Consider the following 10,509-nt stretch of genomic DNA (forward strand, 5'->3'; position numbering starts at 1 on the left):
TCAGAGGCGAAGTTACTCATAAGTCTCTTCTGGTAGGGGACGATCTTTCAATATCCATCAGCAGTGCAGTGACTTCAACTACTACAACAAACCGTTCAGGCTCCCTGTGCTTGCGCATCGCAACCCTATATCAGCAATTGACTCAACTTGGACAGTAAACCAACATAGTCTGTCGCGACGAACACCTCACAGACACCAACAGCGCCGGTCTGGACATCGTGCATCGCGAATTGCGTTTGGAACGTATCACTCGGATCTGGCAAGACCGCTGCACGGTCAAGTGTAACAAGTGGGCAAACGAGTATAACCGATGCATAGACGAGATGAACGCACAAGACAAAACTAATGAAGCTTTCGTAGAAAAGTTTGAAGCTTGGCAGGCAGAGGTCATCGAAGTGGGCAGAGAGCAGCATGCTCTGATGGATAAGTTCATGGCCCATGAAGATGCAACGCCGGCTGACTGTGATGCAGTGGCGACCGGTAGAGAGCGCAAGGCTTCTGCGCTGATATCGCCGTTCCACCCGAAGGAGGCTTGGCCACGGACAGTACCGTATCTGAATATGATTCCGCGGTCCTTGTATGAGGAAGAAGAGGCAGACCACCGCCGAGGCTACATGAAGCAGTATCATGCGATCGTTCGGAAGATCAGCCGACGTGGCAACGAGACCTTCGAACTCAAGCGGATCGCGGTTGACACCTCACCTAAAATTAGCTTCGAGACGCTAGTGACCATGGAGCAGACCCAGCAATGGCGCGCGGTGCTACAGGCCGAGAAGCAAAAGTTTGCGGCCGATAAGGCACAGTTCGAGATGGATCTAAACAACGCAATCATCGCTCAGCTGCGCGATCAGCCCGGCTGGTCTAGTTCTTGAGGATATTGGTCTTGTCGCAACTGACGACCTGGAGGACCGCATAGTCCAGTCAATTCGGGATGGGATAGAATAGTGGCGTCTGGATGGTGAGCCTCCCAATGAGTCTGATAACGAGCTCGAGATGATCGAGCGTGAATTTGACTGCGAAGGTGCGTGTTTCTTGCCCTATGATGCGTAGTACGACAGGCCCGTTCTATCACAAATAGTAATGTTAAGATTTGTATGCCCTGCATGATGTTAGCAAACCTCCTGGAACTTATAAAGCACAACGACTCACTGAATCCAACTAACTAGGTACACCCTCATATTCCCACCCACCTACCGTCTTCCTTCCTCTTCCCCTTTTATCTTCCCTTCTATTCGATGCACACTTAACAAAGAAAGTGAATGCCGCAAGAACGAAAATGATGACAGCCGCAACTGTAGGAATGATAACGATGCGAGTCCGATTTTTGTCAGTAGATTGCAAATATGGACATGTGCTGTTGATACCAATGACCCAGCAGTCTGCAGTGCCAAGCTGATTAAGATCAATGTAGACAGGCTCGTTGGGCTCACGAGTTCTTTGCAAAGCAGCATGGAGATGTGCGTTCTCAAGCGCCGTGTGCGGAACAGCAAAATGCAACGGCGAGCGACATAGACCCTTGGCGGTGTTGAAGTCGGATGTATTCGAGGAGACTTCCCAATAGTATGGCTGCTGCGGGTTCTGACAGGCTGCGCGATAACGGTTGCCGCAGTCGGTGACTTCCCATCGGCCAGGGTAAGCTGAATTTGTCATGACCGCACAGCGATTGGCGGTGGAACTACCTCGCGTGACGTTTAGAGGTTGCCCTGGTGCCCAGGACCATAATGTCGAATGCACGTACGCAGCATAGGGCAAGGGGTTCTTGTCCGCTGTTGTTCCTGCAAGGCTCTGGTTGAGGAAGGGAATAATGTCGCATCGAGTCAGGTTAGATACCGATGGTATTGAACTCATGAGGTCGGGGTTCGCATCAATGCTGATCAACGGTGGTGAGGCACGAGCAAACGATGAGTTTGTCCGTGTTGTCACCATATTGTCGGAGGAAGGAAAGTAGCATCCAGAATTGAGTTGTCCAGTAGTAGCGAAAGAGGTCTGTCGCTGCTCAGTGATAGTTCCCGGAGGGAAGATATCATTGAAATCGCCGCTGATGTCGTAGGCCGCCATCTGTTGGTCGACTGTGCCAAAACTAGCGATGACTCTCTTGAACTCCTGAAACTCCATCAATGCCTCAGTCGGCCAACCACTTTCTGTGAAAACATTACCCGCAGAATTCTTTGAAGTCTGGTAGTATCCTTGCGCAGGGAGATTTTCCCATTCGACATTATACCAGCTGCTGTTGAGATTCGCACGCTGCTCTCCCAAGGTTTCCGAAGGGTACAGGACGCTCGAGAGATTCCCGTTTACAATTTCACTCAGTCTATCGCTTGATTGTGGTATCTGATCCTGCGTAAGCTGCGGCGCCGGCCCGTCCGGATCTGACAAGGATGCTGCAGCATGGATGTTGAGGTTGAGAAACGTGATGGTCGCACCAGTGGTAGTAGCTGTTTCTTGGAGAAAGTCTTCTAACAAGCCAGTCAACAGGCCGAGAGTCATCTGTGACGTACAGTTGTACCGTCCAATCTGTAAAAGTGGTAGGCCTTTCACTGTCGGATAGCTGATGACGGTCGGCTGTGCAGAAGCGCTTATTGTATCCGGAGAACTCGAAGAGGCCTGATCCACTGCTGCAGAGGATGCTGATGCAATTTGAGTGGACACTGAACTATCCTGACGGATCTTCAACGGCTGTGGCATCGTTGCAGTAGTCTCCAGCAACCTAGCAGTCGCGGTCCCCGTAGACACTGAAATTGTCGGACTAGAGACTATGGATGCATTGTTCTGCACTTCGACGCCGTCCTGTGGAAGTTGAACTGGACACAGACTCCATACTGAGCGCAGTGCATCCCAGTAGACATCAATTTCGAACCGCGGGAAGCCAACTCCCAGAAGGTTCGAAAAGCATTTCAGGAATGCATTGTGTTCAAACTGATTGTCAACAAAGCAAGCCTGTGTCAAGGAGACTGCTGCCACAGTGTGAAAATCGATCGGGATGCGGAGCCCAACATCGCGTTGCGCCTGTGCCATGTTAGGATTGAGTTTTTGTGTGCGCCCATGCTGACCCGTTGTGACCTACCCTGAAAGCCTCACTCCAAGGCTGTATCCAACGTGTGTTTACAGCAGCCTGGTCTGGATCGTAGAGTTTGTTGTTGGAAGACATTACCCAGGGCAATCATTGCATTTTGTCGCGGCCCCGCAGCGATACAAAAAGGCCGACCTTTCTGACCCTCGGGTGGTTATATACACCGCAACAGATTGGTGTACTGCGCGTCCTGTGCGACCGCTGTCTTTGTGCAAGGCTTGATGATATATAGATTTACCGAACTCATTAAGCTAACAATAACAATGCACAATGCCGACGAGAACAATATCGATGATGGAGGTGATGAGGATGTGGATGCGCCGCCCCTGTTCTTCGGAAGTTCTGGAAGGCGATCTGCGCTAGCACGGGGCAGCGCCTTTGACGGCCGGAAACTGACCAATCATAACAGAGCTGCACGGAAGCTGTCGACTTTGGGTGTACCTTGACAGAGGGCACGTACAGCACTCAAGTTATTATGGAGGGATCTTTGCTGAGAAGTATTGTGATAACCCAGTATTTGCTGCATCGCAACGAACCATTGTGTGATGCCCTATGCGGTATGGTCCCAAACTTCATATTCACAACGCGGACCTATGTTTTGCGATACTATTCAATATGAATTTGTCTTATTCATCTCGCGGGAATATGACAACAGGAAATAGAGGCGGTATCAATGGATTGTACGAAGAAAGCGACCACCGTATTCATTTCAAGTTCCCAAGTTAGGCGGAGTACATCTGAGGACGTTAGAACTGACCAAAAATATGGGTGCGCAGATACAAGACTGGGGCTACGTACCGGTTTCCAGGTGTCAAGAGCAAGAACATCAACTACAGCCTTCTACGCTGCAAGCGCATTGCTGGGGGTTGGATGTGAACTTGACGCATCGTCAAATACTGCAACACCGCGACCAGCAACGCCAAAAGTGCAATGATGACGCCTGCGAATTCCAAGACCAGACTAAAAACTGCTTGTTGTTTTTCAGACATCTCCCCTTCAAGCCCTGGGGGTGTTTAGATCGTCGAATGCGGAGGTGCTTCGGTGACGATGCGGCGAGTCCTAGTTTAGCCTAGTTAATGGGGTACCTTTTACAGGCAGCGAGTTCCTCGCACCAGGTAGGACGAATAGGAACCTTGATTCTGAAAGTTCGCATCGGTTGTCAATCCAGCAGAGAATACTATCGAGGAAGATAACATATATTCGAGAAATTCGAAGTCGTGGTCGTCCTGTAGGTGAGCCAAGCACTGCTCAACGACACCCACCTTCGTCAAACCCTTAGAGACACCACGAGCAGCCGGTCTGTCTGCAGTCGTCGTCCCTTGATCTGGTCGTGCCCAAATAAGTATGGCTGTGCTGAGGGTGGAATCTTTCTTAAGAGCTTACAAGCGTCGATCATGGCCGCCCGGCGTGGCCACAGCATCCCGGCAGAGGTGCATGCACACTGCCCCGTTTTGCTGCACTGCGCATCTAGCTTGCTTAACGTGCATAAGGCAAGAGCCTGCAGCTGCAGGTTTAGTCGGATCTAAGCTGACCTGAACGGAGGCACCGCGTTGCGCACGCGTGGATAGGCGGATGCCTCCGTACGGGAGATTTCGATGCCCTCATGGCTCACCAGGCGAGTCTTCTGTACGCGAAATGCCCCTCTAGACCATGCAGGCGGAGATGACGACCGAAACGGTGCTCGATCGCTCCATTACTTTACTTATGTGAGATAGCGAAAAGCATAATAATTGAGCGATGATGCAGTTGTGCCGGCATCAGGCAGGCGCCTCTACACGCGATTTGCGCGAGGAGGGTGCCTGTAGACTGCGAGACTGCGCTTACTGCTGGGCTTCAAGCATCGGCGTCTGGCGACATGGCGCGGATTCCAGAAGCTTGCCCTCAGCGTCCAGAGTGAGCGCGCACTGCAGCGGCTTTGCTGCCCTTTTCCTCAGCGTAACCGGGCAACGACCACCGGATCACCACTCGAGTCCCCGGCGCTTTAGCAAATTGATCGCATGCTTCACGATGCGCTTTGGCCACTCCACGATGTAAACCGCTCACTGCCTCGTTTTGCTGCTTCACACGAACCACGTCGTTACGTTTTCTAGTCTGACAACCTCAATGATGATACAACTTCGAGTCGGTTGACATCTTGCTTACGGTCTGATTGTTCTTTTCCACTGCTTGTACATAGGCTCGAAGTAGCCAAACGTTGCGGCGATGGTATGAATACCTCTCGAAGCTAAAGGCGGTGCTGATGCAGGACACTGAACTCGAGGCTTCCAACTCGCACTTACTTGGTACGTTGAAAAGAGACACTCCCGTCGGATGATCAATAATGCTTGCTTATACATTCTTAGCTGCACCGTGAGAAGTTGTGTTTCGAAAAGAGGTGTAATTGGGCACAAGACGTAGAAACCAATTTTTTTGGCTCGCTCTGTACATTGCTTGACAGTGTACATCCAAATATGCGCTCAAACACCCTACATAATAACATCCCGTAGCAACCTTAATCTGAGTTGGCAGACTCATCTATATGGTATATCTTGAGTGCATTGGTCAACGTATACTCGAGTAGTAGGTGAAGTGGGCGTGCCTTCAATCTTACGCCAGCTCGTAGATTCTATCGAACCTTCTTGCTCGCTTCGCCTGCTGGTAGGCTATTGCAAGAGCCAGGAAGGCTATGAGGGTACCGAGTATCCCAAATACCAATGCATAGACTGATTGTTGCCTTTCAAAAGACATGGCGCGGTTGAGATATTAAATATGGCTTGCGATATAAAGTGTAGTGGATAGGGACTCGATTTTCGAGGCTGTAGTTGACCAAACAAATGACAAGTTCGAAAAACTTGCGACAAGGTCGTGTTCGTCATTAACTAGATGGGCAGAAGATTGACCAGGCTGTAGACTTGAAGTGCTGGGTGACCGCGATCTTATGAATGACCGCTCAATGATGCTCAGATTGTTAGAGCCTTAGTATGTTAGAATTTATAAAGTTGTATAGGTCGAATATATAGGCGCTACGCCGGCCTTCCGTCGCACAGCAGCCTCTACACCGGACGTGGCTGGAACAGCCTTAGCGAGACCACTCAGTGCACGTTTTTGGACGAGCGCCCATGCGAGTAAGCCACGGTTTACCCTGGCTATGCGCTGATCTCTAGCATAGCTTATTTCATCCAATCAAATCGACGGGCTAAGCGCCTGGCTGAAAGATTAGTCGAAAGGGTCGTAAGTCTAGTTTGATTTTCTAGAAAAGGACACGACTAGGGCACAGATGTGTGCATCCACCACACGATCGGTGGGAATTATCGCGAACTGCTTGATTAGGAATGGTAGTAAGCCTCACCGTCTTGTTGCAATACAGACCGCCGAATTACGGCTCGACAGTGATTCACATGAGTTGAGAGGGTGGGTTGTTATGGAAATCTCGCAATAGCGGAATGCGCTAAATTTTTCGAGCAATTGTGAACCCTAGTAGATTCAAACAAAGCCTGGCGCCAGTCGAACACATAATGTAACGCTATGTGATGTTTGGCTTGAGAGATGAAATACAACAGGATTAGTGCTGCTGTGTCAACAGATAGACGACAATGCTCTCACATGTTGCAGGGTGCGAAATCATCGCGTGCAGCTTCATCGATGAAGCCTCTGCAGAACAATGGTAGGAACTCGAGCTTGAGCTTGCCGCGTGCTGATGAGCTGCAGCACACCAACCAGCAACGAAAGCAGCGCAATGATAGTGGCTGCTAAGCCGAACACCAACGCCAATATCACTTCTTGTCTGTCCAGAGACATTGTTGCGCGCGCCGTTTTAGTGCAGTGTTGAAGCTGATCGGTATTCTCGACTACAGAACAGTGCGATTTTGCGATGAAGATGCAGACTGAAAGGAAGTCAGAACGTTGAACACGGGTATCAGTGTGTACAAGGCAATGTTTACTTGGAGATCAAGTGCTTGATTTGGTCAACCTCGATCTACTTTATCACGGCCCCGCAGCCATACAAAAAGGCCGATACTTTGGCTACCAGCAAAACCACACACAAAGACTCGTTGCTGCGGATGTAACAGATTTTTAGAAGAGCTAGTCGAAACCTTGACTGAGGTATGTTGGATGGTTGGTGCGGTAAAAGCAGAGTAAGAACTGAAAGCCGAGAAGAGAGAAATGCTGACGTCTGATGTGGTCTTTTGTTGCTTGTGTGAGGGTGTTGGGAGGTGGCGGCTCAGAGGTGCTGAGCTAAGGGTTCCTAGGCCGGCTGTCCCTGACAGCGATCGAAAGAAACCTGGAGAAGCTCGTGGCGGCCGGAACATCAAAAAACTTGTTGATGCATAAGGGGAAAAAAGAGTATCTCTGCCAAACCGAGGCTGTAGACTTTTGCACGGCGTTCTTTGGTCAAACTTGAGGACTGAACACTTCAAGTTAAAGAGTTAAACGATAATATGTACAGCGGAAGATTAGCGTGAACGGTGTCGGGTAGGATTGAGATCCATTGGTCAGATAGGAGGCTGTGCTCCTCCTCATTGAGGTAATAGCCAATGAGTGTACCTACTCCAACATCAACCGCAACCGCAGAACGCCCAGTCAGAACCCGTGATGCGACAGGGCTTCATCCGTGTCACTCGGGCCTTGAGATGACAGGGCACTTGTAACTAGGTAAGATGCGGGATGAAGCTGTAACCTCTTCTAGATTCTACACCGTAAGGCACTTGGTCTGACCTGCATGATCCAGAAACTTACGGAAAGCATCCTGAGAAGATCGGTTTGTGGACAACAACCTAGGTTGTATTCAGCATTTCAACTTACAAAAGAGGTATCAATATCGCAAAACACAGTAAAAGACTCCTTTGCCGACGGACTCAAACCTCTGACTGTCATCACCACAGGATATCTGCAAACGCAGTTCTCAACACCTCTGTTCTCGTCTTCTGCATCTCCGGCGCAATGCCAACCAAATCTAAGATCTCCAAGCATTTTCTCGCATCTTCCTTCGCTGCCATTAACAACGGGTCTGTGGACGGCGGCCCATTATGTCGAGGGGACAACGGCTGTTCCTGCCGCCCCAGAATGCGCACCATAAGAAGCTATTCATCGTCAGCATCCTCGCTCTTCACATCACCACTCCACAAAATCAAGGCAGGGAATGAAAATAACTTACAGCCTCCTCAAAAGCTCTATGCTGAAACACCCACCACACACTCGCATCGATCCTCAGATATTCCCAGAAATGAATGAAACTCTGCACCGCCATGCGCGCCGCCTCCAAACACCCCTTGACCTCACACATATACCCCTCGTCCGGATTCTCATCGGATTGAATCACCATGACGCAGTGCCAGAAATTGCTGCGGAAGAATAGGTTCTGCCTTAAAGAGCGAGGGTTCGTTTCGGCTAGTTTCTGGATCGTGGCATCGTCAGACGCAGTGAGTTCGGGTGGGAAACTGCGGTGGAGTGCGAAGTACTCTTCGACGAGCGCGGCTTTGTGGGATATGGAGGTTGTAAGGGGTGTTGAGAGCGAGCGCGGGGTACAGACTGTGCGCGAGACGAGGTTGGCCATGTGCCACATTGAGCGAATGTAGCGGCGGTCCGCAAGTTCGTAGGGTGGGTAGACATCTTTTAGTTGAGCGATGTGGGTGATGCTCATGGGGTTGAGGACGGGGTCGGTGTTGCCGTTGGAGGAGCCGTTAGGCACGGCGTAGTCGTCGAGCGAGTCGTCGAGGGATTTGGGGTGGACGTCGGAGAAAGTTGTTGTCGGTGGGAGCTTGAGCAGGACGGTGAGGAAGGTGTCTTGGAAGAAGATGGCTTGCCAGAGTTTCCGGCGTTGCTGTTTGTCGCTTCGTGAACATCGGGATGCTATGACATCTGGGTCGCGGTGCAGTCCCATCGCGTATGCTTGCCGTACAAGGACACCTCCGAATGCCCAGGCGTCAGAAGCGTGATTGTCGTTCATGAGGAAGTACCCTATAAGCACCATGGCTTGCAGTGTCCTAACCGAAGCTCTGCTCAGGTAGGATGACAATCTCAGCGCTTGCTGCGCTGCTGAAACATAAAACTCAGCTATTTGCGCGCGTTCCTGGTTGGATGGTGTGTGAATGAATTGGGTGCCCATGGCGTATACCACGAAGTGCAGGGCAACCGTGACTGGATCAGCAACCTGCTTCTCCTCCAACGACATCGCCCAGAAGCGCTCATAGTCGGCATAAAAGTTCCGCCGGTGTATCATAGGATACACCGGATCGACGGCATCAAAATATTTGTCGACAAGAATGTCGGCTTGCTCCTTCGCTGGCAGAACACCTACGACTTCAGCAAGGCCGCCGCGACTAGTCCAGTAATTGGCGAAAGGATGTTCAGAGCCCAAGCCGAAAAACGGCTGAGGAGCTCTACTCGAGAATGGCACATTAGACAACAAGAAGGGCGATGATCCAGACGAAGACAGAGACACGCTGCGATACTGCGCCCTCACTGGTGGCGGTACCTGAGCATGAACCTGTCATGTGGGTCAGCCATTGCCGGCATAGTGGTCTGTGCATGCAGCCCATCCGCGTGGAGCCGAAGAGCACACGAACACCCGTTCACGCGGCTCTGACAGGTGTAACGGGAATAACAAGAAGCGGACAATTACCTGAACAGGAGGTGAATGCTGCTGCGTGTCGCTGCCAAGCTGGAGGTGAGTGGGTTTCTGCTGTTGCTTCCTGGCTCGTCCCGAATTACGCGCGGCGCCAACGCTGTAGGATTGCTTAGCAACGGCATGCACGAATCGTTGTTCGAAGAGTGAGGTCTGTGACTTACCCATCTGCAGATGTCGCGATCAGGTTTGCTATGGCTGAGTATTTGCATGCTGATTGTCGCTTGATGCACGCCAGACAATGAGGCCGAGTGCGATCACACTGCGCACAGCGTCAGATTTGCGTTCGTTCGGAGTCATGACGCATGTATTCATTCCTGCAACACGAAGAGGCTCAAATGCAGGGACAAGAACGTACCTTGGTTTTGCGCTCAACGCATTCCTCGCAGCTCAGAGTAGGCTTGTTCCTCTTCTGCTTCTTCTTTGGCGGCGGGTCGCCTGGTGTGAGCGAATTGGACGACGCCTCGGGACTTGTTGAGGGATAGACAGCCTCCTCCTTCATGGTGCGCTCGGCGCACGCGGCCTTCTTCTACAAGTGGTGGCTTGGAAATGCTGTCAGTTACGAGAATGATGACGATCTGGCTGATGCTGCATGGATGTGACGCGAGGGCGCTGTGCGGTGTGACGGGAATAAGTGAGGTGATGTTTCCACGAGCCCCAGAAGGTTTCCGAAGGAATGAGTGGGGATTTTCGTGGGGAGATCCAGCCACCGCCAAGGCGGATACTGTGAGGGTCTAGACCACCGTCGATAAGTTCGTCAGCCGCTAGTTGAACGTCAATCCAGATACTCAGGAGCCGGAGTCCAGGTTTTTGGGCCATGTTACTGTCTTGTAGG

At 51.1% G+C, this 10,509-nt stretch overlaps 3 protein-coding genes across 3 annotated transcripts; 1 reads left to right on the forward strand and 2 right to left on the reverse strand.

The window, feature by feature from the left end:
- Positions 1-323: 323 nt before the first annotated feature.
- BU25DRAFT_462182 (uncharacterized protein) lies at positions 324-872 on the forward strand (the record flags this gene model as incomplete). The annotated part of the gene is made up of 1 exon (XM_033710499.1): positions 324-872. The coding sequence occupies one exon, from the start codon at positions 324-326 to the stop codon at positions 870-872; it is 549 nt and encodes a 182-aa protein (XP_033557479.1).
- Positions 873-1,148: 276 nt separating this feature from the next.
- BU25DRAFT_401152 (uncharacterized protein) lies at positions 1,149-3,364 on the reverse strand. The gene is made up of 2 exons (XM_033704997.1): positions 3,065-3,364; positions 1,149-3,006 (listed from the first exon to the last, which is right to left on the reverse strand). The coding sequence occupies exons 1-2, from the start codon at positions 3,146-3,148 to the stop codon at positions 1,159-1,161; spliced, it is 1,932 nt and encodes a 643-aa protein (XP_033557480.1). The 5' UTR covers positions 3,149-3,364; the 3' UTR covers positions 1,149-1,158.
- Positions 3,365-7,959: 4,595 nt separating this feature from the next.
- On the reverse strand, positions 7,960-10,459 carry BU25DRAFT_414540 (uncharacterized protein; the record flags this gene model as incomplete). Its single annotated transcript, XM_033707316.1, has 6 exons — positions 10,033-10,459; positions 9,839-9,936; positions 9,672-9,774; positions 8,205-9,536; positions 8,178-8,182; positions 7,960-8,131 (listed from the first exon to the last, which is right to left on the reverse strand). Coding segments are annotated over exons 1-6 (1,739 nt in total), but the record flags the coding sequence as incomplete, so codon positions are not given.
- Positions 10,460-10,509: the final 50 nt, after the last annotated feature.

Source organism: Macroventuria anomochaeta (assembly GCF_010093625.1).
Source record: "Macroventuria anomochaeta strain CBS 525.71 unplaced genomic scaffold BU25scaffold_38, whole genome shotgun sequence".
Classification (NCBI taxonomy): domain Eukaryota; kingdom Fungi; phylum Ascomycota; class Dothideomycetes; order Pleosporales; family Didymellaceae; genus Macroventuria; species Macroventuria anomochaeta.